The sequence below is a fragment of the Rhinoderma darwinii genome, chromosome 12 (assembly GCF_050947455.1).
Source record: "Rhinoderma darwinii isolate aRhiDar2 chromosome 12, aRhiDar2.hap1, whole genome shotgun sequence".
NCBI lineage: Eukaryota > Metazoa > Chordata > Amphibia > Anura > Rhinodermatidae > Rhinoderma > Rhinoderma darwinii.
Window position 1 is genome coordinate 29,813,941 of NC_134698.1, and position 26,799 is coordinate 29,840,739.

The 26,799-nt window shown below is 41.4% G+C and overlaps 1 protein-coding gene across 4 annotated transcripts in view; it reads right to left on the bottom strand.

The window, feature by feature from the left end:
* INO80 (INO80 complex ATPase subunit) overlaps positions 1-26,799 on the bottom strand; it is a 324,729-nt gene that overhangs the window by 209,816 nt on the left and 88,114 nt on the right. For all 4 annotated transcript variants that reach the window (XM_075844867.1, XM_075844866.1, XM_075844865.1 and 1 more), the window contains exons 7-10: positions 26,546-26,757; positions 11,133-11,186; positions 10,406-10,609; positions 9,408-9,594 (exon numbers count right to left, since the gene is read on the bottom strand). In XM_075844867.1, the coding sequence (XP_075700982.1) occupies positions 9,408-9,594; positions 10,406-10,609; positions 11,133-11,186; positions 26,546-26,757 (657 nt within the window). The remainder of the gene's footprint in view (positions 1-9,407; positions 9,595-10,405; positions 10,610-11,132; positions 11,187-26,545; positions 26,758-26,799) is intronic.

Consider the following 26,799-nt stretch of genomic DNA (forward strand, 5'->3'; position numbering starts at 1 on the left):
CTGAACCCGACAACTTACTACATTTGAAGTCTCATGGACTGGTAGGATAGCAGTCTTTAAAATGCTTCTACTGCCAAGACTTATATACTTGTTCCGGACCCTCCCTATTCATGTACCAAAATCCTTTTTTCTATCTACACATAAGATAATTTCCACATTCATATGGGCTAACCGTAAACTGCGAATTTCATACAAATTACTTACTAAACATAAGAAGAAAGGCGGTTTGGGATACCAGATATGTTTGGTTATTTTGTAGCTTGTTAAGTTTTACAACTGAGACATTGGCGGTTATTGGACCTTGATAAACATTGGGTGCAAATCGAGAATACTTTGACTTCTCCAACCAGTTTGAAGGTGTTGTTGACAGCTCCCCTGTGGAATATTAAAGAGGCTCTGTCACCACATTATAAGTGCCCTATCTCCTATATAAGAAGATCGGCGCTGTAATGTAGGTGACCGTAATGCTTTTTATTTCTAAAAACGATCTATTTTAAACCACTTTGAGCGATTTTTAGCTTTATGCGAATGAATTTCTTAATGCCCAAGTGGGCGTGTTTTATGTTAGACCAAGTGGGCGTTGTACAGAGGAGTGTGTGACGCTGACCAATCAGCGTCATACACTTCTCTCCATTCATTTACACTGCACTAGCGATATAGTTATATCGCTATGTGCAGCCACATACACAAACACTAACATAACTGCAGTGTCCTGATAATGAATATACATCACTACCAGCCTGGACGTGATGTTTATTCAGAATCCTGACACTTCTGAATCTTTTCTGTGAGATTCCAGCAAGGCAAGTGTAATCTCGCGAGATTACGATGTAACCTGTCATTTCAAACGAGATTACGCTTGCCTTGCTGGAATCTCACAGAAAAGATTCAGAAGTGTCAGAATTCTGAATAAACATCACGTCCAGGTGCGTGTGTGTGTGTGTGTGTGTGTGTGTGTGTGTGTGTGTATGTGTGTGTGTATGTGTGTGTGTGTTTTTCGCTCCCTCGAAGTAAGTTCTATAAGTTTTTACAAATTACACATTTTCTGTCAAGTACCACTATTACTCTGGTCAGATACAATTCCCCAATATTTAATATATTTCAGAAGGGCACCAGAGGTCTCAAGCCTATTTATAACTTGTTACATGAACATAATCTTTTCCAGAAGACATACCATTTTAGATTGTGGGAACGAGACTTAGGCACCTCCTTTCTGTTAAGTTTCCGTTCATGGGTACCCCAGATGAAAAGGTCTGACAGAAGACTTCAACGAAATCCCGACGCAGATGTGAAAATGCCCGAATTCAGCATTTGGGGCCCCACGTTTAACTTTGCCAAGCACCACACTTTTCCTAAGTCCAGCCCCGAGTATATGGTAGTATTACTGGTCATGATATGGTGTTATTCATTTGGCAGTGTATGTTCACATTATTTAGTCACTATATTATAGTATTAATCAGTCACTGTGTAATGGTAATCTGTTGTACTTGAACAGTAGTATTATATAGTTCCTCTATGGTGGTATAATTCAGTCCATGTGTGTATTATTAATTTGCGTTAAACTATTACGTGTAGTTTAGTTGGAGCCAATTATTTGGTGCTGGGGGTAAATGCAGGACATACAGATACAGATTCCCCAATACTAAACGTATTTACAAAAGCTAGTCTAACCCCTTAATGACCAGTCTATTTTAAACCTTAATGACCAAGCCATTTTTTACGTTTTTCCATCGTCGCATTCCAAGAGCTATAACCTTTTTATTTTTGCGTCGACATAGCTGTGTAAGGTCTTATTTTTTGCGGGACAAGTTGTATTTTTTAATAGCACCATTTTGGGGGACATATTATTTATTGATTAACTTTTATTAACTTTTTTTTGGGGGGGGGGGAATAGAAAAAAAACCTGAAATTTTGCCACTCTTTTTTGCGTCCTAAATCTACGCCGTTTACCGTGTGGTATAAATAACACAATAACTTTATTCAGCGGGTTGTTACGATTGCAACGATACCAAATTTGTATAGTTTTTGTATGTTTTACTACTTTTACACCGTAAAAACGCTTTTTTTTCAAAATTATTTGTTTTTGTGTCTCCGTATTTGAAGAGCCGTAACGTTTATATTTTTTCGCCGATGCGGTTGTATGAGGGCTTTTTTTTTTTTTGCGGGAAGACTTGTACTTGTTATTGGTACCATTTTGGAGTAGATGCGACTTTTTGATCACTTTTTATCACATTTTTTTTAAAGTCAGGATTCACAGAAAACAGCAATTTTTCCATACTTTTTTATTACATTTTTTTACGTCGTTCACCGTGCGGGTTAAATAATGTAATAGATTTATAGTCGGGGTCGTTACGGACGCGGCGATACCAAATATGTGTAACTTTTTTACTTTATTTTGTTTTTTTTATTAGTAAAGCACTTTGTAAGGGGAAAAGCTGGGTTTTTCATTTTTTCCCACTAGGGGACTTTAATATGCGATTCTCCGATCGCTATTATAATACACTGCAATACTTTTGTATTGCAGTGTATTACTGTCTTTCCGTTTAAAACAGACAGGCATCTGCTAGGTCATGCCTTCGGCATGACATAGCAGGCATTTGCTACAGGCAGACCTGGGGGCCTTTATTAGGCCCCCGGCTGCCATTGGAGACACAGACACTCAGCGATCGTATCGCCGGGTGTCTGTGGGATGAGAGGGAGCTCCCTCCCTCTCTCCAAAACCACTCAGATGCATCTGAAGGGTTAAACGGGTGAGATCGATACTTATATCGATCTCACACGGCAGAGCAGGGAGATTTGACGGCTCCCTGCTCTGTTTACTTTATCCTGATGCAGCGCCGTAAAAAGGCATATGCATCAGAATAAAGCCCGTTAGTGGCCGCCGTTAAAAGGCGCATTTGCGGTCACTAACGGGTTAACTGCCTTGATAAATTACCTCTGTCATCTAAATTGGGGCATATTTAATGTTATTGCCAAGGGCAGCATGAGCTATAAATACAGCCTTGCCTAGAGACCTTTTTTTTTTTTTTGTATTCAGTAACTTTTTAATGAAATTTAAATTTTCATTATAAAACATACAAAAAGAAAACCCCTCCCAGCCCCCAAAACATAACCGCGACAGAGAAAAACAAAAATCACAAGAGTCACCCCCCCATATAAATGTATCAATAGACCATGTACATCATTACACAATAGTGGTCATAACAAAATGCATATTGAAGAAAATAGCAACATTCGAGTAGGAGTACAGCACAGAAACAGGAAAATCCACTCTTAGCAGTTACCCCATACTAGACCCAGAGCAAATATCTCTGTAACCCTCCCTATAAGACGATGACCACCGAGCCGAAAGTCCCCAACCACAATGTCACAGCAGACCAGCACCTTAAAGGAGACCTAGACGATATCTTGTCAATTCTCTGGAAGCCAGAGCAGACGTGTCAATCCAAGGAGACAAACTTTTCAAACTTGGTCAACATCCCTCTCTTTTTATCAATTCCTTTCTCCAAGTTTAGAAGCCAATTAATTTTGTTAACACATTTTCGTCTTGGAAGACTTCGCTCATCTATCCAGTGTTGAGCTATTAATTTGCACGCCATGTATAACATTTTGGCTGCTGACAGTTTCCCTTGCTCCATGGTCGCCAGATCCTCCACATACCCCAACACATAAACAAGAGGGTCATCTCAACATCGAAGCATGTCTGCAGAAACGCACTTAAAACGTGGGTATGACGAATCTGCTCTAACCCCAATGTCATAAAAAATGTTGGAGTCTTATAAACCTGATCTAATAAGTATAAATGAGATAATCTATTCACCACGCTCCGAGACAGATTCGGTACCCTTTCCAATATTTTCTTCCACTGAATATCCTCCAATGGTCCCACTTCCCCAACTCCTTACTGCTCCACAGATACTTAGATTACACTAAACCCAAAAGGACCCTGTAGAGCCCGGACATAACCCCCGACGAGTTTGACGTGGTCTCTATGAGGCGTATAATTTTGTTCTCAGTAACACAAGCAATACTATCAGCATAGTCCGCCCGGAATGGATGACGCAACTGAAGATATTTATAAAAATCTGAAGAAGGTATGACATGCGACCACTGGATCTGTGCAAAGGATCGTAACACCCCACTGCTCACAATCTGTGCCACCCAAGTGAGACCGGCACGCTGTCAATTACCTATGTCCTGTAGCTGATACAAATTGGACACCCACAGAGTATCCCATATGGCCCTATACTTGGTAATGCCTTGTATAAGTTTTAACTCCCTCACGTTCCACCAGACTTTATGGATAGGCCGCAAAGTAGGCAATTGAATCGCTGGCAGATTGAATTTCTCTCATATAGACTGTCCCTTCCAAAAAACACCCTCAATGAAGTCCTTTGTGGATCTACATCCGTACCATCCCATCCCCTAATTTGCTGTAATTGTCCAGCTAGGAAATATACAGTGAAGGAAATAAGTATTTGATCCCTTGCTGATTTTGTAAGTTTGCCCACTGTCAAAGACATGAACAGTCTAGAATTTTTAGGCTAGGTTAATTTTACCAGTGAGAGATAGATTATATAAAAAAAAATAAAAAAAATAACATTGTCAAAATTATATATATTTATTTGCATTGTGCACAGAGAAATAAGTATTTGATCCCTTTGGCAAACAAGACTTAATACTTGGTGGCAAAACCCTTGTTGGCACGCACAGCAGTCAGACGTTTTTAGTAGTTGATGATGAGGTTTGCACACATGTTAGATGGAATTTTGGCCCACTCCTCTTTGCAGATCATCTGTAAATCATTAAGATTTCGAGGCTGTCGCTTGGCAACTCGGATCTTCAGCTCCCTCCATAAGTTTTCGATGGGATTAAGGTCTGGAGACTGGCTAGGCCACTCCATGACCTTAATGTGCTTCTTTTTGAGCCACTCCTTTGTTGCCTTGGCTGTATGTTTCGGGTAATTGTCATGCTGGAAGACCCAGCCACGAGCCATTTTTAATGTCCTGGTGGAGGGAAGGAGGTTGTCACTCAGGATTTGACGGTACATGGCTCCATCCATTCTCCCATTGATGCGGTGAAGTCGTCCTGTGCCCTTAGCAGAGAAACACCCCCAAAACATAATGTTTCCACCTCCATGCTTGACAGTGGGGACGGTGTTCTTTGGGTCATAGGCAGCATTTCTCTTCCTCCAAAAACGGCGAGTTGAGTTAATGCCAAAAAGCTAAATTTTAGTCTCATCTGTCCATAGCACCTTCTCCCAATCACTCTCAGAATCATCCAGATGTTCATTTGCAAACTTCAGACGGGCCTGTACATGTGCCTTCTTGAGCAGGGGGACCTTGCGGGCACTGCAGGATTTTAATCCATTATGGCGTAATGTGTTACCAATGGTTTTCTTGGTGACTGTGGTCCCAGCTGCCTTGAGATCATTAACAAGTTCCCCCGTGTAGTTTTCGGCTGAGCTCTTACCTTCCTCAGGATCAAGGATACCCCACGAGGTGAGATTTTGCATGGAGCCCCAGATCGATGTCGATTGACAGTCATTTTTTATGTCTTCCATTTTCTTACTTTGCACCAACAGTTGTCTCCTTCTCACCCAGCGTCTTACTTATTGTTTAATAGCCCATTCCAGCCTTGTGCAGGTCTATGATCTTGTCCCTGACATCCTTAGAAAGCTCTTTGGTCTTGCCCATGTTGTAGAGGTTGGAGTCAGACTGATTCATTGAGTCTGTGGACAGGAGTCTTTTATACAGGTGACCATGTAAGAGCTGTCTATAATGCAGGCACCAAGTTGATTTGGAGCGTGTAACTGGTCTGGAGGAGGCTGAACTCTCAATGGTTGGTAGGGGATCAAATACTTATTTCTCTGTGCACAATGCAAATAAATATATATAATTTTGACAATGTGATTTTCTTTTTTTTTTTTTATATAATCTATCTCTCACTAGTAAAATTAACCTAGCCTAAAAATTCTAGACTGTTCATGACTTTGACAGTGGGCAAACTTACAAAATCAGCAAGGGATCAAATACTTATTTCCTCCACTGTATAGAGGACCGTTTTTTAAAGCAATTTTGAGTGGTTGACTCATAGAAGCTTCACTATATACGTCAGTGAAAGATTGTGAAACCATTCTTAATCCATGAAGTATGAAAAAACTAAACTAGCTCCCATTGGTATAATTTAGTTACTTAACAAAACAAAATTCCTCCACAATACTTATAATGCACTCAATCCTCGAACCGTTATGCTTAAAGAGGCTCTGTCACCACATTATAATTGCCCTATCGTCTACATAATGTGATCGATGCTGTAATGTAGATTACAGCAATGTTTTTTTATTTAGAAAAACGATAATTTTTGACGGAGTTATTACCTATTTTAGCTTTATGCTAATGACTTTAAAGAGGCTCTGTCACCAGATTTTGCAACCCCTATCTGCTATTGCAGCAGATAGGCGCTGCAATGTAGATTACAGTAACGTTTTTATTTTTAAAAAACGAGCATTTTTGGCCAAGTTATGACCATTTTTGTAGTTATGCAAATGAGGCTTGCAAAAGTCCAAGTGGGTGTGTTTAAAAGTAAAAGTCCAAGTGGGCGTGTATTATGTGCGTACATCGGGGCGTTTTTAATACTTTTACTAGCTGGGCGCTCTGACGAGAAGTATCATCCACTTCTCTTCAGAACGCCCAGCTTCTGCCAGATTACACTGTGACGTCACTGACAGGTCCTGCATCGTGTCAGACGAGCGAGGACACCGGCACCAGAGGCTACAGTTGATTCTGCAGCAGCATCAGCGTTTGCAGGTAAGTAGCTACATCGACTTACCTGCTAACGCCGATGCTGCTGCAGAATCAACTGAAGCCTCTGGTGCCGATGTGTCCTCGCTCGTCTGACACGATGCAGGACCTGGGGCAGGAAGTGACGTCACAGCGTGATCTGGCAGAAGCTGGGCGTTCTGAAGAGAAGTGGATGATACTTCTCGTCAGAACGCCCAGCTAGTAAAAGTATTAAAAACGCCCCGATGTACGCACATAATACACGCCCACTTGGACTTTTACTTTTAAACACACTCACTTGGACTTTAGCAAGCCTCATTTGCATAACTACAAAAATGGTCATAACTTGGCCAAAAATGCTCGTTTTTAAAAAATAAAAACGTTACTGTAATCTACATTGCAGCGCCTGTCTGCTGCAATAGCAGATAGGGGTTGCAAAATCTGGTGACAGAGCCTCTTTAATGCCCAACTGGGCGTGTTTTACTTTTTGACCAAGTGGGCGTTGTACAGAGGAGTGTATGATGCTGACCAATCAGCGTCATACACTTCTCTCCATTCATTTACACAGTAGATAGTGTTCTTACTGGATCACTATGTGCAGCCACATACACACACACCAACGCTACTCAAGTGTCCTGACAGTGAATAGACATTACCTCCAGCCAGGACGGGATGTGTATTGCCTTTATTCTGTGGGTCAGTACGATCACGGTGATACCAAATTTATATAGTTTTTGCTTTGTTTTAGTACCTTTAAGAAAAATTTAAATGTTTGAAAGAAACAAAAACATTGTGACCCCTGTAACTTTTTTATATTTCTGTGTACAGAGCTGTGTAAGGCGTCTTTTTGTACGTGGAAATATGTAGTTTATATTAATACCATTTTGGGGAATGTCTGGTATTTCGATCACTATTTGTTCAAATTTTTTGGGAGGTTGAAGTGGGAAAAAAAACTGATTCGGCCATTTTAACCTTTTTTCCCACTATGGCGCTCACCGTATTGGAAAAATATTTTTATAGTACGAGCATTTTTGGACGCGGGGATACCGAATATGTTTCGTTTTATATGTGAGCTAGAGAAAGGGGGGGTGATTTGAATTTTTATATTTTTTAATTTTCTATTACTATTTTTTAGCACCCTAGGGGGCTTGAACCTGCAATCATTCGATCTCTTATGCCATAGACTGCAATATCACAATATTGCAGTATATGGCAAAATTAGTACATTGCTATTAAGACCTGACACAGGCAGAGCTCAATAGCAACATTCCTATAGCAGGGCTGGGAGCGTTCACAAGGCTCCCAGCTGCTATAGGAATACACCGGCTCCAGCAATCCTCCCACCCGAAAGCCGGTGATCGGCCCCTTAGTGAAAGGGGCAGTAAAAAAAAAACTCGGATGCCAGTGGTAAAATCTGAAACTGGCAACTGTGGGGTTAAATGTTTGCAATCAGAAAGTTTTCTGATCGCATGCATTGCCGCTGGATCCCTGCTGTGCAACACAGCAGAGACACGGTGGCTATGGCGCCCGCTCGGCCTCTGAGTGGGCGCCATTTTTAAAAACCCTTTCCCGACATACATAGGCATATTAGTAACGGGAAAGGATTAAAACTTGTTTTCTCAATTATTGGAGGACGCAGAAACATGGGACATGCTAAAGTGGTCTCAGAGGGTGGGAAGAACAAAGTAAAAGTACAGCCATTTGACCCGCCTAACACACACATGCCTTGCAACCCAAACTGGCCTCTGCTGATGTCAAAGAATGAATTTGGTAAAACTTAGAGAAGGTGTACATAGAAACCCAGGCAGCAGCCATGCAGGCATGAGCAACTGAAGCCTGACTGCTCAGGGGGCACCAACAGCCCTTGTAAAATGGGAAGTAACCAGAAGGGGAGGACCTTTACCCCTGGACCAAAGGCGGGGGCTAATTTTAAAGACAGGGCGAAGAGCTAGCGAGATGAACGGCGCAAACCGGTGATCATCCCAAAACCACAGGAAAAATTGCCCCAGGAGTAAAATAAGGGGGGAAAAAAAGTGACATTTCCCAGCAACGTCGAAAGAGAAGGAAACTCACTTACCATTAAAGCAAATAGCCTCTATAGAAATAGCAACTACTAATCTCTTCCCTAGAAAGACTGTGCAACAAGATCCTCCTGAAATACTCAGGGTCACCTCCTCAGCAACCTCACACATATAGTGCAGTTACTGGCCACCTGCAGCTAAGGAAAGAATAAAAATAAAATTTAAAAAATAGGGGCAGACCTAAGTATCAGGTCACATCTGCCTCCTATAGACACTAGGCTGTAAACCGAATTAGCCAGTGTCTATGGGAAAAGCATGGCATGCCTGGGCAGAGCCAAGACGCTTTCGTACCTCGTGTCCACAGCCTAGTTGCCCATGGTGCTGTGTCCCCCACTGAAAATAACAAGAAAATAGAACTTTCTGGTGTTTTTAATTTTATTTTTACGTTTATTTATTTATAAATAACATTATATAGTAAAAATTAATAATGTTATTGACGTGGTAATACCAATCATGTTGATTTTTTTGTTGTTTACATTATTTTATGAAAAAAATGGGAAGGGGTTAAAAGAAGAGATTAGTATCCCATATAGCCATATCTTACCGTATTCTTCTTGGGGCACGCTCAATGAAGCACCCCCCATTTGTTCTTGAGTGGAACGGTCTTCAAGCTTGCGCAGAATTTCCTCTTGCACGCTATCTGGTCCAGTTTCCCGTTTGCGACTTACAAAGTGCGCATAAAGCTCTGTTTGCGTTATCAAAAAGTTTAACTTTCGCTGCTGTCTCTTGGCCTGTTTGTATTTAAAACAAATGGTTAAGTAAAAGGTGTACAGCTTTTACACATATTTAATTCATTATCTGTACTGAAAATCATTGTATACAGTGTACAAACACCTTTAATGAACATGAGAAAACAGGCATAAAAAGTGCAGCAATTTGCAATACTGCTGAAGAAAAGCGGAAAAAAAAATTCTGTTAAATTAGGAGGTGCACATGAAAATTTCACACAAAATCGGGTTGGAAAAGAAGAGTCAAAAAGCTAAACTGGCTTTTAATCAAAATGAATACCACCCAAATATCTTCTGGAATTTTTTTTTCATAATATTTCATACTATTAAATCTGGCCAGTAGGAAAATGTTGCCCTATCTGAATGAGTAGAAAACCGCAGAACTCCTACAGAAAAATATTATTTTTATTCACCAAAACATCACCTGCAGCGTTTCAACCCTCACAGGGTCTTTGCCAAGCAGGATTAAATCCTATATGAAGGCACCATTTAATAGTTCTAGGGCTGCAAGTATTTACTGTGGGAGAACGCATTTTTAATATTATTATTTATATTTTCTTATTCTATCGGTCACCCCTCCTTATCCAATTATGAATATTTAGTCTTACCATCAACCAGAGATAGCTACATCGCTAGAACGGCTGGAAAAAAATACATATGTCCGTAAAGTTAAAACGAGGCACGAGAATATGAGAAAAAATGTTAGGCCGTTATTCTTTAACACAAATTACTTAACATATGTTTTGGAAACTATATTTAGGGCATTTTTTGGCACCCAACGCAGTCTCTAGGCATTAATAACATTCCTTTTTACCTCTCTCATTTCCTCATCCAGTTTCCGCTGTTCTAATGCCTCTTTTTCTGCTCGTTTACGATGTTCTTTCTCCACTTTATCATATTTCTTCCAATACAAGGACATTTCCTTTGTTAGCTTGCGTGCTCGGGGGAGAGTTTCCTTGCAATTTTTCTGTGCTTGGATAGCTCCTCTGCGCACCTCCCGCATGCATTGATGAGCAAGCTTATTTCAAAATATAAATGTACAAACAAAATCAATCAAATCGTAGCTTTCAGGGTGGAAAACCGCATAATATATTAAGGCCTCTCACACATGAGCGTGTTTGGTCCGTGATATACTGTCCGTACGTCGGCCGCATTTCCCGGACCGAACACCATGCAGGGAGCCGGGCTCCTAGCATCATAGTTATCTATGACACTATGAGTCCCTGCCTATCCGCGGAACTACTGTCCCGTACGGAAAACATGATTACAGTACGGGACAGTTGTCCCGCAGCGAGGCAGTGACACCTAGCGTCATAGATAACTATGATGCTAGGAACCCGGCTCCCTGCAGTGTGTTCAGTCCGGGAAATGCGGCCGACGTACGGACCGTATATCACAGACCAAACACGCTCGTGTGTGAGAGGCCTAACTGGTAAAAAATGTTTTGCTTTTAGTAGGACTTATTGCTGTTGAAATATTGGACATAACATTTATTTTTATATCTTTCAGAAAATAATAATGGAAAGTGGAACATAAGTTACCTTTTTGCTGTTTGTTAAAAGTAAGTTGCGGGCTGAAGCTTTTTGCTTGTAGGCCTGAAATATACGAACAATTGTTGTCATGCTTCAAATCGTGAACACTATTCTACCTTGCCAGTGCCCATAGCGGACCATTGATGTAAAATGGACGAATGATCCAATGGTTTTGACATAATTTAACCACCTTCTTTATACTTTATATGATTATACATAATATAAACTATTAAGAACATGCTTTATTGTTAAAGTGTACCTCACAGAGAAATGTAGTAATGACCCACAATTACAAGCAATGAATCAAGTCTTCAAAAAATATACATAATAGATGGTCAACAAGGATATTTAGTCAACAGGTTTACCCGGAAAACTCCTTTAACCCCTTAAGGACACGGCCCATTTTGGCCTTGAGGACAGAACAATTTTTTTATATTACCCTATTTGCATCCCGGCGCTCATAACTTTATTATTTGTACGACGTAGCTGTAGGGGACTGTTTTTTGCTGGACAAGTTGTACTTTATGTAGGTACCATTTTATGGTACAAATACATTATTGTTTAATTTATGTACATTTTTATTTTGGCGAATATGCAGAAAAAAAAAAAGCAGTTCCACTACAAATTAAAATATATTTTTTTTTACACCATACACCAATAATAAATAATGATATACATTTGTTGTACATTTTGTTATGGCTATGGCGATACCAAATAGGTCTATATTATTTCATGTTTTGGGACTTATATTTAAAAAAAAGTTATATTAAATTTCTGTGTAATTTTTTACTAATTGTTTTTTTAATCCCATAGAGGGATTTTTCATTTAGATTTTTTAACTGTAATGTACTGGCATATATCTATATGCCGGTACATTAGCCTGTGAACTGATTGTACACAGGCAGTTGTTAGGGCATACCTCAGTATGCCCTAATAACAGGGAATATAGTCCGGACAGTCCTGGAGTCCTTCAATTAACCCTGGGTTGTCTGGCCATACAAGGTATGGGCCTCAATCGCATCACAGGGATTTCCTGGGACGCGACCAAAGGGCAGTACCCCCTTCTCCTATAATCAAAAATACCTTCACGACATTTGTCGTATGGATAAGTCATGGAAAGCTAGTGCTTCCAGCATTTTGCCGTATCCATACGACAAACACATGGCACCGGCTCAGAAGCTGAGTCGCTGTCATCATCACCGGATATCAGCGGTGTATTACAGCTGACATCCGGCTGTAATGGCGTGGACCGAAATTAGCTTTGATCCCCGCCATGAACCTCTTAAATGCAGCGGTTAACAGCGATCGATGCATTTAAGGTGTTTGCAGCTTATTGGCACCCCAGCAATGAAATTCCCGGGGTTTTGGTGGCTGCAATGGCAACCAGAGGCCTCCCGGTCTGCCTAGCATGGAAGCCGTTCCGGCCCTGCCCGGAGGCGGGGCCTGAAAGGCTTCCGTAGTCGACGGCAAGATGGCATCGGCTCAGGAGCTGAGCCGGCGTCATCAGCGGTGAATATCAGCTGTAGGTTACAGTTGACATCCACCTGTAACGGCAGGCACGGCTAGCTCCGATCCCTGCCATTAACCCCTTAGATGCAGCGATCGAAAGCAGTCACTGCATCTTAGTGGTTGCTAGTAGATCGGCAGCCCTGCCGTGCAATCAGGGCTGCCGACTGCTGCTATGGCAACAGGAGGTCTAACAATGGCCTCCTGTTCTGCCATTACGGACGACGATTAGGCCCTGCCGGGAGTTGAAGCCTAATCGGCTTGCTGTCAGTGAATAACTGACAGATCTAAGGGTATGTGCACACACACTAATTACGTCCGTAATTGACGGACGTATTTCGGCCGCAAGTAGTGGACCGAACACAGTGCAGGGAGCCGGGCTCCTAGCATCATACTTATGTACGATGCTAGGAGTCCCTGCCTCTCCGTGGAACTATTGTCCTGTACTGAAAACATAATTTCAGTACGGGACAGTTGTCCTGCAGCGAGGCAGGGACTCCTAGCGTCGTATATAACTATGATGCTAGGAGCCCGGCTGCCTGCACTGTGTTCGGTCCGGTACTTGCGGCCGAAATACGTCCGTCAATTACGGACGTAATTAGTGTGTGTGCACATACCCTAATACATTGCACTACGCAGGTGGTGCAATGTATTATAAGAAAAAAAAACACACAGTTGGACCTACAAGTCCCCTAGTGGGACTTGGGGAAAAAAAAAAAAGTCTCAAAAAACGTTAATTTTTTATTTATTTTTTAAAAGATATAATAAAAGTTTCAAGTAATAAAATAAAACGATCGTCTTGTCCCTTATCAAGTTCCTTATCATTGAAAAAAAATAAACCATGCATATTTGGTATCGCCGCGACCGTAACGGCCTGAACTATAAAAACATTGTGTTAGAAAAAAAACAAAGGATTGGAGCAGCACTGTGAACAAATGCCTGACTAGGCTAGTGCAAAGCTTCAAAATTAAAGGAGTGACCTCTCCTTATCTGTTAGATATCCAAAAAAGAGAACGTGAAGCAGCACTCAAATAAAGTGAATTTATTCATCCAACATGGAACCACAACGTTTCACCTCCTCTATGAAAATGCCTTCATAGAGGAGGTGAAACGTTGTGGTTCCATGTTGGATGAATAAAAACATTGTGTTATTTATTCCACGCGCTGAATGTCGTAAATAAAAAAACGTAAAAAACTATACCAGGATTTCTGTATGTTGGTCACTTTGCCCTATAAAAATTGGAATAAAAAAAGTGATCAAAAAGTCACATGTATCCAAAAATGGTACCTATAAAAACTATAGCTCGTCTCGCAAAAAACAAGCCCTCATACAGCTCTGTCGACTAAAAAATGTAAACGTTATGGTTCTCACAACTTGGCCACAGAAAAAGGACATTCTTTTTCCAAAAGTAATTTCATTGTGCAAAAATTTGTAAAACATAAAAAAGTGCTATAAATTTGGTATGAGCGGAATCGGACTTACCCGCAGAATAAAGGTAAGGTAATTTATAACGCATGGTGACCACCGTAAAAAAAAAAAAAATACATCCCAGAATTGCAGTTTTTTGATTACCTGGCCACCCAAAAAAATAGGATAAGAAATGATCAAAAAGTCCCATTTACCCCAAAATGGTAAGAATAAAAAAATAGAGCTCGTCCGGCAAAAAAAACAGTCCTCATACCACTACGTCTATCAAAAAACTAGAATTAGTTAAGGCTCCAAACAGCCAGGAAATAAAAAATACGCAACAGTGCAGGCCCGAGGGGAACATTTCTTCTTTTTCAAGAGGCAAATTATCAAGGCCCTAAAATTAGGGAACCAGGAACGGTAGGGCCCAAACATATCTGCTGGAAGCGAGGGTGCCAGTAATATACCAGGACAACACTTCCCAGCAAGATTCCCCAAACTGCAAAGGTTCGGATTGTGGACCAAAGAGGGGATAAGAAACGACACCATTTATCAGTGCGACACTTGCCTGTGCATTAAGGATTGCTTCACAGCAAAATATCTATGGATTATTTTATTGTTTTTTTTTACCCCATTATTATACCACCTGACTATGCCCCTGATGTACTTTGTCCAGCTTACATATGCCCCCAAATTATAAATTAAAATACCAGTAATACTCCAGTTAAAACTACTACCAAGCAAAATCCACGCTCCAAAAGCCAAATGGTGATCCCCAGGGCCAGATTATCATTGGTGCTCTTGGAGCTCCAGCTCTAGGCCCCGCGTTCCCCCTCGCTCAGGAGGGGCCCCGGCCCCAGGCGACTTCCATATTCAATTGTACCTGCGTTCTCAGGATGCAGGTACAATTGAATACAATGACGGAGCTGCAGGGAGCTATTCGCTGTAACCTATAGAACACAGATGCGAAGGCGCGATGACATCTGGCATAGGCTTCAGGCCTAACTTGGGTGAGTAGGCTGGAGCTCGGTTCATCGGGGGAACAGCCCGGGCTCGGCGAGTACAGGTTTTTTTTTTATTTCTTGGGAGTGCTATATGCAGGGAGGTGTGTTTCACTATCTACAAGGGTGGGGGGGCTGTGTGGCGCTATCGGTGAGGGGGGGCTGTGTGGCGCTATCGGCGAGGGGGGGCTGTGTGGCGCTATCTGCGAGGGGGGGCTGTGTGGCGCCACCTGCAGGGGACGGGTGGGGCACCACCTGCAGGGTACGGGTGGGGCACCACCTGCAGGGGACGGGTGGGGCACCACCTGTAGGGGACGGGTGGGGCACCACCTGCAGGGGACGGGTGGGGCACCACCTGCAGGGGACGGGTGGGGCACTTTCTACAGGGGCAACTGTGTGGCTCTCCCTAGAGTGGCCACTGTGTGGCACTATCTACAGGAGGCAATGTGTGATACTGTCTGCTGATCCGCTGTATATAAGCCTATCGTGTGATATTATCTGCTGAGATGTTGTATCTAATCTTATCATGATTGGGAATGTCTGCTGAGACAATGTATCTAATCATATTCAGTGGTGTAGCTATAGGGGTCAAAGTCTTTTAGATCTATAGATCTTTTTTCTTTCGGGGTGGTGCATGTTTTGGGCCTTGTGCCCCTGATCTTATAAGACCCTAACATCGCCCCCTGGTATAGATACATATGTTAATATACGTAGTCTTCCGGGCCCCGTCACAGGACGCAAACGCTAATTTGACATTGCCCCCTCCCCAGTTGATACTTGCACTGCCCCGCCATCACCAGCAGGCATAAAATTGAACTTGTCCCTTTGGTGTAGTTTACAACTGGTGAGTAGATGACAAACCTATGTATAGACAGTGTAGTATTAAACAGAGTGGAGTAAGTCCAGATCACTTTTTTCAATTGGAAAGTCCTTTTGGGGGATGGGCTCATACTTGATTTCCATTGCACCATGCCAAAGGATGCTGCTATTTAAGTAAATCATGAGGTGGGGCAGGTTAGGAAGTGACTAATGTGTTGAAAAGTAGCTGTATTAACATATTTACTTTTTTCTTTAGGTGACGTGAAGAACCTCACCACTACTTGGTGTGAGTAGATTCCACGCTCCTTCTACCTGTATTTCCTGTGTACTGGCTGCCCAGGGGGCATAGAATTTAACCTGTCCCTTTGGTGTAGTTTACAACTGGTGAGTAGTCAATTGTCTTATTTCTAACACTGTACTAGATAGGAAGGGGATGATTTATATATTGTGTTAGGCGGATGTCACTTTTTTTTTCTGGCAGTTTTTGAGCAATCTTTTAGCCAAACACAAGAGTGTATACAAAAGAGACATATCAGTTTTTTCTTTATACTTTTCCATCTTTTAAGATCCACTTCCGTGTTTGACTCCAAAAACTGACAAAAAACTGTGACACCAGCCTCAAGGAAATATGCTAAGAGCCCTCTGTCCATGAGCGGTCTCATATTTCAGTTCATCCTCATTTAAGTGAATGGAGCTGAACTGCAATACCAGACGCAGCCCATGGACCGACATGATGCGGTTTAAAAAAAACACTTTTTTTTTTAGAATCCTGGACAAGCCCTTTAAAAATAGAAATATGCTGCCTAAAGCACATTTAATTTTTTAAATGAGACCGCCACTGTTGCTGAAACTAAGGTGTAGAAGTACTCAGCTGATCGCTTTGCACCTTCGGCTGTGAGCAGCGCTCATTGTCCGGCTGAAGCCTCTCAGACGTTCTATATAAGCAGTCTTCAGCCTGACAGGGAGAGCTGCTCACAGACAAAGATGCAAAGCTCTTAGCTAAGTACGTCTGCACCTTCGTTTTAGCGGTGGCGGTCACAACACCCAGACCCACTTCTGGTATGTGTCTAAGAAATTTCAAAAGTTTGATGAAAGTGTAGTTATTATTTAATGTTAAAAAATGTTTGAAAGCAGAATTTTAATATGTTGGATTTTTAACAAAAATCTGTTGCGGGTAGCAAAGTTTGTACAGCTTTTCCTTCAAAAAAATATCTTTTTTTAGTCAGGCAAGCACTGGTTAGCACTGCTGCACATGCCGTTTCTTGTACCCATCTGAATGAGGCTGCCTTGTCGGGGAAGGTGGGCTCACACTATTTTATCAAATTTGATTTGTGCCAAGAACCTCACTTATTTGCTTAAAAGAAATATTGCAGTAATTAAATGGGTCTTTGAATCTCATCTCATAAATTCATGGTATATCCCCATGATATGCTATAAATGTCTGATGGATGCAGAAACCACTTCTGGGACCGGCACCCATCTCGAGAACGCAGGTCTCCTCACACCTGTCAAGTCTTCTAAAGTGGACGGGAGGTACAGAAATAGCCAAGCGGGCTGTTTTCAGCTGTTTGCATAACTCCAATAGAAGTCAATTGGGTTAAACAAATAGCATAGCGAGCTATCCTGTGGATATACCGTAAATGACTGAGATGAGAAAACATCTTTTATTATACATATTTTATATATAACGTATATTTTATACTTTTGGTCACTGGTGTCTCAGTGACCTCTAGCATAGTGTGTTCTTTTTAAGACACCTGGTTTAATCATGCTTATGGTTCCCTGTGAGCAACTGGCCTAGCCAGCAACGAGTGTAATGTTATCTGCATTTATTTTTATCACTTTGCAAGGACGAACCTACACTCACTACATGCCACCCACCATCTATGGGTACAGAGCGAAGAATGATGGGCATCAAATGTAAATCACTGCTTTTAATGTTTAACTTCGTGGACTTTTAATATCTCAAGCACTCTGGCTTCTATTTTGTGGGGCACAGTTTATAATAGGTTGTACTAAGCTTCAAATGCCTAAAAGCATTATCGTGGAGAAGCCGGTGTGAGTTGGGTGGGGGGCCCCCATCAGAAAGAACTGCTCCATACTGCTGCCAGTCTTAATCTGGCCCTGGTGATCCCTCCCCTCTGAACCCTACAGCGTGCGCAAACAGCAGTTTACTTCCACATATATATATATATATATATATATATATATATAATCGCAACGCCATACCCGGGAGAACCCTTTTAACAATTTTTTGGGGGTGTGCGTCTCCTGTGGCACAATTAGGTACGACATTTGCCACTGTAATGTCACATCTAGGGAAAATTTTTGATTTTTACTTTGCATCATCCGCAGCGCAATCAATCATTTATGAAAAAGACATGTGGGGTGAAAATGCTCACTACGCCCCTTAATAAATGCTTTATTGGTGTAGTTTAGAAAATGGGGTCACTTCTCAGGGATTTCTTTTATTATTTCACATCAGAGCCTCTGCAATTGTGAACCAATACTTTGTAAATCGACACATTAGGCCTCAATTTCGTATGGTACTCTTTCACTCCTGAGCCTGGTCGAAAGTCCAGGCAAAAGATTAAAGCCACATGTAGGGTGTTTCTAAAACCGGGAAACACAGAATAATAATTAGAGAGTTGTCTAGTTATGGTGGCACAAGCTGGGCACCACATATTGGCATCTATGGAAAAAAAATCCCATTTCCACTCTGCAACATCGAGTGCACACTAATTTCTGCAAAACACCTTATTATTATCATGCTTACTACACCACTAGGTGAATACCTTGGGGGGTGTAGTTTCCAAAATGGGGTCAATTCGGGGGGGGGGGTCCACTGTTTTGTACCCACAGGGGCTTTGCAAATGCTACATAGCGCCCAAAAACCAATGCAGCAAAATCTACACTCCAAAAGCCGCTCCTTCCCTTCTGAGCCCTACCGTGTGCCCAAACAGAAGTTTATGACCACATATGGGGTATTGTTGTACTCGGGAAAAATTGCTTTACAAATGCTGGGGTTCTTTCTTTCCTTTATTTTTTGAGAAAATTTTAAATTTAATTTTAAACTAAAGCTATGTCTTATTGAAGAAAAGAGATTGTTTTTATTTTCACTGCCCAATTCTAATAAATTCTACGAAACACCTGTGTGGTCAAAATACTCACTATACCTCTAGATAATTTCCTCAACCTACATTTTCTTTGAAAGAAAGTAGATTTTCATTTTCACGGCCTACTTCCAATAATTTCTGCAGTAAACCTGTGGGGTCAAAATGCTCGTTATACCTCTAGATAATTTCTTTGAGGAGTGCAGTTCCCCAAATGGGGTCACTTGTGGGGGATTTCCACTGTGTTGGCACAGCAAGAGCCCTTCAAACCAGACATGGTTCCCAAAATATATTCTAAAAAAAAGAAGGCAACCAAAATCCACTAGGTGCTCCTTTGTTCTGAGGCCGGTGCTTCAGGCCAGTAGCACACTAGGGCCACATGTGGGATATTTCCTAAAACTGTGGAATCAGGGCAATAAATATTGAGTTGCATAAATTTCTGCAAATAAAATATAAAATTTGTACATTTCACTTCTACTATTCCTGTGAAACATCTAAAGGGTTAAGAAACTTTCTAAATGCTGTTTTGAATACTTTGAGGGGTGAAGTTTTTAAAATGGGGGGAAATATTGGGGGTTTCTAATATATAAGGCCCTCAAAGCCACTTCACAACTGAACTGCCCCCTGTAAAAATAGCCTTTTGAAATTTTCTTGAAAACGTGAGAAATTGCTGCTAAAGTTCTAAGCCTTGCAGCGTCCTAGAAAAAGAAAAGGATGTTAAAAAAAACGATGCCAATCTAAAGTAGATTTTTCTCTGAATTTTGGTGTTTTTCACAATTAAATACTGAATGTACTGAGCATACTTTGCCAGTAACAGGAAGTCCAATGTGTCACAAGAAAAAAAATCTCAGAATCGCTTGAATAGGTAAAAGCATTCCGAAGTTATTACCACATAAAGTGAAACATGTCAGATTTTAAAAATGAGGCTCTGTCAGGAAGGTCAAAAGTGGCCAAAGGGGGAAGGGGTTAAATGCCGCGATCAGCTTTCATCACAACATTCAAGGGGTTAAAGACAGAGAAGAGGTTTCTCTTCTCTCCGCTGTTAGAGCGGGGCTGCGGCTGTGTATTAAAGCTGTTGTTACCCGGCTCCTGATCGCGCGCACATGCTGGCTGTCACACGGGACGATACCTCTCAGCACAGGACGAGAGTACTCTCATCCTGCGTCAGCAACCAGTTAACCCCTTCCCGACATTTGACGTATCCATACGCCAAAGTCGGGTAGGGGAAGTATGGAACGGGCTCACGGAGTGAATCCGCTCCATACGATGCTGGTGTCGGCTGTTTGTTACAGTCGACACTTCAGAGTAACGAGCGAAATCGCGCTCGAGCGCTCGTTAAATGCTGCGGTCTATAGCGACCGTAGCATTTAAATCGTTAGAAAGAGGGCGACCCCCTCTAACAGCTCATCGCACCCCCCCCAATGCAATCGCGGGGGGGCGATGGTTGCTATGGCTGCCAGGGGGCCTAATGAAGGCCCCCAGGTCCGCCATCTCTGTGCACCTATTAAGCGCTGCCTCTGGCAGGGCTTAATAGATGCCGGTCAGAATCACGACATACTGCAATACATTATTGCAGTATATCGTGCAAGCGATCTAACAATCGATGGTTGAAGTAGGGGGACTAATAAAAAAAAAAGTAAAAATGAGTTATTTTTTAATGGAAAAAAAACTAAAATTAAAAAGTTAAAAAAAAAACCCTTTCCAATTTTTTCCGCCCGAGAGCATAGTAAAAAAAATTAAAATAAACATAATTGGTATCGCCGCGTCCGTAAAAATCTGAACTATTACAATATATCATTATTTAACCCGCACGGTGAACGCCGTGAAAAAAAAATAAAAAATTGTAAACGCCTCTATTTTTTGGTCACCTAATCTCCCACAAAAAAGGAAATAAAAAAAGTGATCAAAATGTCACATGTACACCAAAATGGTATCAATAAAAACTACAGCTTTTCCCGCAAAAAATAAGCCCTCATACCACTTAATCGACGGAAAAATAAAAAAATTATGGCTCTCGGAATTTGGCGACACAAAATAAATTTTTTACACTTATGTTTTTACTTGTAAAAGTAGCAAAATATATATATATTTGGTATTGCCGTAATCGTATTGACCCAGAGAATAAAGTTAACGTATTGTTTTAATTGTACGGTGAATTCCGTAAAACCGGCGCGCCAAAAACCTTGGCGGAATCGCCGTTTTTCATTTTCTACCCCACAAATTATTATTTTTTCCCGTTTCCTAGTACATTATATGCCAAAGTAAACAGTGTTACGAAAAACTACAACTGGTCCTGCAAAAATCAAGCCCTCATAGGACTATATCGACGGAAAAATAAAGAAGTTATGGCTTTTGGAAGATGGGGAGGAAAAAACGAAAATGAAAATCTGAAAAAGGGCTGCGGCGGGAAGGGGTTAACCCCTTAAGGACGCAGCCTAGTTTTGGCCTTAAGGCTCAGAGCCCATTTTTAAAATCTGACATATTTCACTTTATGTGGTAATAACGTCGGAATGCTTAAACCTATCCAAGCGATTCTGAGATTGTTTTCTCGTGACACATTGGGCTTCATGTTCGTGGTAAAATTTGGTCAATATATTCAGTGTTTATTGGAGAAAAATTGCAAAATTTAGAGAAAATTTGGAAAAAATAGCATTTTTCAGAATTTTAATGCATCTGCTTGTAAAACAGACGGTTATACCACCCAAAATAGTTACTAGTTCACACTTCCCATATGTCTACTTTAGATTGGCATCGTCTTTTGAACATTCTTTTATTTTTCTTGGACGTTACAAGGCTTAGAACCTAAAACAGCAATTTCTCATATTTTTAAGAAAATTTCAAAAGCCTTTTTTTTTAAGGTACTTCTTCAGTTCTGAAGAGGCTTTGAGGGGCCTATGTATTAGAAACCCTGATAAAACACCCCATTTAAAAACTAGACCCCTCAAAGTATTCAAAACAGCATTTAGAAAGTTTTTTAACCCTTCAGGCATTTCACAAGAATTAAAGCAAAGTCTAGGTGAAATTTGCAAATTTCATTTTTCTTGCTGAATTTCAATTTTATTCATTTTTTTTCTGTAACACCGAAGGTTTTACCAGAGAAACACTACAAAATATGTATTGTCCAGATTCTGCAGTTTTTAGAAATGTCCCACATGTGGCTCTAGTGTGCTCGTGGAATAAAACACAAGCCCTAGAAGCAAAGAAGCACCTAGTGTATTTTGAGTCCTCTTTTTTATTAGAATATATTTTAGGCAGCATGCCAGGTTTGAAGAGGTGTTGAGGTGCCAAAACAGTAGGAATCCCCGAATAGTGACACCATTTTGGAAACTGCACCCCTCAAGGAATTCATTTATGGTTGTTGTTACCATTTTGACCGCACAGTTTTTTCACAGCACCTATTTGAATTGGGCTGTGAAATTTAAAAAAATGTCATTTTTTCCAATAAGATGTCATTTGTGATCAAAATTTTTTATTTTCACAAGGAACAAAATACCCCATTTTGTTGCCCAATTTGTCCTTAGTGCGGAAATACCCCATTTGTGGTGATAAACTGCCGTTTGGACCCATGGGAGGCCTCAGAAATGAAGTAGCGCTGTGTGTTCTTTGGAGCGCAGATTTTGCTGGTTTGGTTTTTGGGTGCCATCTCGCATTTGCAGAGCCCCAGAGGTATCAAAGCAATGGAAACCCACCAGAACTGACCCCATTTTGGAAACTACACCCCTCAAGGAATTCATTTATGGGTGTTGTGACCATTTAGACCCCATAGTTTCTTCACAGAACTTATTTGAATTGGGCTGGGAATTAAAAAAAATAATATTTTTTCCAATAATATGTCGTTTTAGCTCAAAATTTCTTATTTTCACAAGAAATAAAATACCCCATTCTGTTGCGCAATTTGTCCTGAGTGACGCAATACCCCATTTGTGGTGATAAACTGCCGTTTGGGCCCATGGGAGGGCTCAGAACGAAAGGACCACCATTTGGCCTACTGGGGATTTTCTCGTGCAAAGTCATGTGTGCAGAAACCTCAGTACAGTTGAAACCCGCAAGAAGTGACCCCGTATTAAAAACTACACCCTTAAGGCATTCATCTAGAGGTGTAGTGAGCATTTTGACCGGAGAGATACACCCCATAAACTGTAATGTGGGTTCTCCCGGGTATGGCAATACCCTCAATGTGGCTGTTATCAGCTGCTTGGGCACACAGCAGGGCTCAGAAGGGAAAGATAAGGGGGGATAAGCTGTGCAAGTAAAATTGGGGTAAATTATAAACCAAGGGATGTATGATAAATTTTAAAACACTCTTTCATACAGAGCTCTGGTTTTTCGGGACACGTGTCACATTGATATATTGTGTCATCCCTTATCGCCCTCTTATAGCAGACTTTGCACCTCTTTTGACTTTTTCCCTTCTTGCCAGTTTGGGGAACTTCTCCTGGAAAGTGTTGCCCTGGTACGATGCGTGTGGCCTCGCTTCCAGAAGTACTGGGTGCCCCCCCGTTCCTGGTCCCTAAAGATTAGGTTCTTGATAATCACCTCTTGAAATTCCAGGACAGTTCCCCTCTGGCCTGTACATCGACGTAGCACGTACACATTGTACAATGCCATCTGTATGATGTGCCCGGCCAGCTTCTTATACCACACCGCATGGCGCTGTAGGGCTTCAGGACTTGATCTGACAAGTCCACCCTTCCCATGTACCTATTGTAGTCCAGGATGCAGTCTGGTTTAGGGGTCTCTGTACTGGTACCTCGTACAGGTACATGGGTACTGGTGTGACATCTCTCTTGTCTTTGTACTTGACACACAATATGTTGCTGCTAGAATGTGCCCTGCGCTCACCCCTTCTTGTTTGCCCTGCAGAGTCTTAGGGAGGCCTCTCAGATTTCTTCTAGCAGTGCCGCATGCCACAGGACTGGAAGCGAGGCAGTTGAAGAGTGGGACGCCGGTATAAAAATTATCCAGGTAGAGGTGGTGACCCTGGTCCAGCAGTGGGTGCACCAAATCCCACACAATTTTTGCATTAACTCCCAGTAAGGGGGGGGGGGCATTCTGGGGGCTGAGAACTGGTGTCCTTCCCTTCATATATCCTAAACCTGTAGGTATACCCTGATGCACTCTCGCACAGCTTATACATCTTCACGCCATACCTTGCCCTCTTACTCGGCAGGTACTCGCGGAATTGAACCCTCCCTTTAAAATCCACCAAGGACTCATCAATAGAAATACACTTCTTGGGGGTGTATGCTTGGGAAAACCGGGCACTGAAACGGTCTAATAGGGGTCTCCGTTTATACAAACGGTCAAAACTGGGGTCATCTCGGGGTGGGCACGGCTCATTATCAGTATAATGTAAGAAGCGAAGTATTGCCTCATTTATTTATTTTTTTAGGTTCCAGTTCAGTTCTGAAGTTGCTTTGATGGACCCATATATTAGAAACCCCTATGAAATACCACATTTTAGAAACTAGACCCCTCAAAGTATTCACAACAGCATTTAGAAAGTTTATGAACCCTTTAGGTGTTTCACAGGAATTTAGAACAAAGTAGAGGTGAAATTAAAAAAAAAATTTTGTCAGAAAATCCTCTTTAGACCATTTTTTTTATAACACAAAAGGTTTTACCAGAGAAACGCAACTTAATACTTATTGCCCAGATTCTGCAGTTTTGAGAAATATCCCACATGTGGCCCTATTGCGGTAATGGACTGAAGCACCGGCCCCCGAAGCAAAGGAGCACCCAGTGGATTATGAGACCTCCTTTTTATTAGGCACCATGTCTGGTTTGAAGAGGTCTTGTGGTGCCAAAACAGTGGAAAACCCCCAAAAGTGACCCCATTTTGAAAACTAGACCCCTTGAGGAATCCATTGTAGTTTTCTTGGGGTGCATGCAGCTTTTTGATCAGTTTTTATTCTATTTTTAGGTGGCGTGGGGACTAAAAAACAGCAATTCTACTATTGTTTTTTTAATCTATTTTTTTTACAGCGTTCACCGTGCGCTATAAATGACACATTCACTTTATTCTGCGGGGCGATACGATTACAGCGATACCAGATGTTTATAGTTTTTTTTATGTCTTATGGCGTTTGCACAATAAAATACGTTTTGTAAACAATCATTCACTTTTTGTGTTACCTTATTCTAAGAGCCAGAACTTTTTTATTTTTCCATCAATAAAGCCGTGCGAGGACTTATTTTTTGCGTAATGAACTGTAGTTTCGATCAGGACCATTTTTCGGTACATGCGACTTTTTGATCTCTTTTTATTCAATTTTTTGGGAGGTGAAGTGACCAAACAATTGTGCTTCTGGTACGGTTTATTATTATTTTCTTTTACGGCGTTCACCGCGCGGGATAAATAACGAAATAATTTTGTAGTTCAGGCCGTTACGGACGCGGCGATACCAATTATGTATAGTTTATTTGTTTGTTTATATATTTTTATTAATAATAAAGGACTGATAAGGGAAAAGGGGGGATTTTTACATTTAATACTTTTATTTTCTTATTTTTACACATCTTTTTTTAACTTTTTTTTTAACTTTATTACTTTGTCCCATTAGGGGACTTGAGGGCAGGAGGCCCTGATCGCTATTCTAATACACTGCACTACATGCATAGTGCAGTGTATTAGAACTGTCAGCTACTCACTGACAGCAAGCATAGTGGGTCCTGACTTCGTCAGTACCCACTAGGCTTCCTTCGATGGCAGAGCCGGACGCCATTGTTTGGTGTCCGGTTGCCATAGCCACCATCGCCAGCCGCTATCGCGTAGCAGGCTGGCGATTGTAGCTTAACCCCTAAAAAGCGGTGATCACTATTGTGAACACGGCTTTTAAGGTGTTAATCAGCGGGGACACAGCGATCGGTCCCCGCTGTAGGAGCTGTGACAGCTGCTGTACGAGACAGCAGCTGTCACAGCTCCTGCATGTGTCGGGAAGACGGCCGAAATGGCCGTTATCCCCGCGACGTAATAATCCGTCGCTTAGCGCTAACGATACAGTTAGCGCGACAGATTATTACGTCGCTGAGCGCGAAGGGGTTTTCCCATCAGACACTTTTATGACATATCCACAGGATATGTCATAAATGTCAGATAGATGTGGGACCCACCTTTGGGATCCGCACCGATCTCTAGAACTGGGCTACCTAAACCTGTTCTGCTGTGTTGTGGTGGAATCGTGGGATTCCCGACCATGAATTTACGGAAACAGCTGAGCTACGCTGTTTCCGTAAGTCCCACAGAGCTGAATTGTAGTTACAGAAACAGCGTAGCTCGCATAGCGGTTGTCACAGCTTTCCCAAGGTGTTACTGGCAAATTTGCCTAGGGATACAAAGCCAGGGTATGTAACACTACATTATTGGGAGATTTTTGCCTCTAGGATAATAATAATAATAATAATAATAATAATAATAATAATAATAAAAACAACATTATTATTTATTTATAGAGAACAAATAAAACAAAAAATAATAATAATTAGTGGAACAGAGTTTGCATCTACTTGACAAAGAAACTTTTGTTTTATATAAATATAAATGCACTTTCACTCTGTAATAGTAGCTTATATTACCTTTGGCAATTCTTTCTTTACAATAGTCAACCACACTTTCCTGCGACGGGCATTTAGTTGCTCTATCGTCATATGCTTCTTTTTTGCAATTAGAGTTGGAGCATCTTGGGAGAATTTTGCAAATACTTTAGCACGGTGATGACGATGTGGCATTTCATCGTCCGACAAATCCTCTTCATGTCTCCTTTTCTTCTTTACTTTTTTTAACTTGGCTTTAAAAAAAGAAATTATTATTTAAATACTGTCCCTTTTAA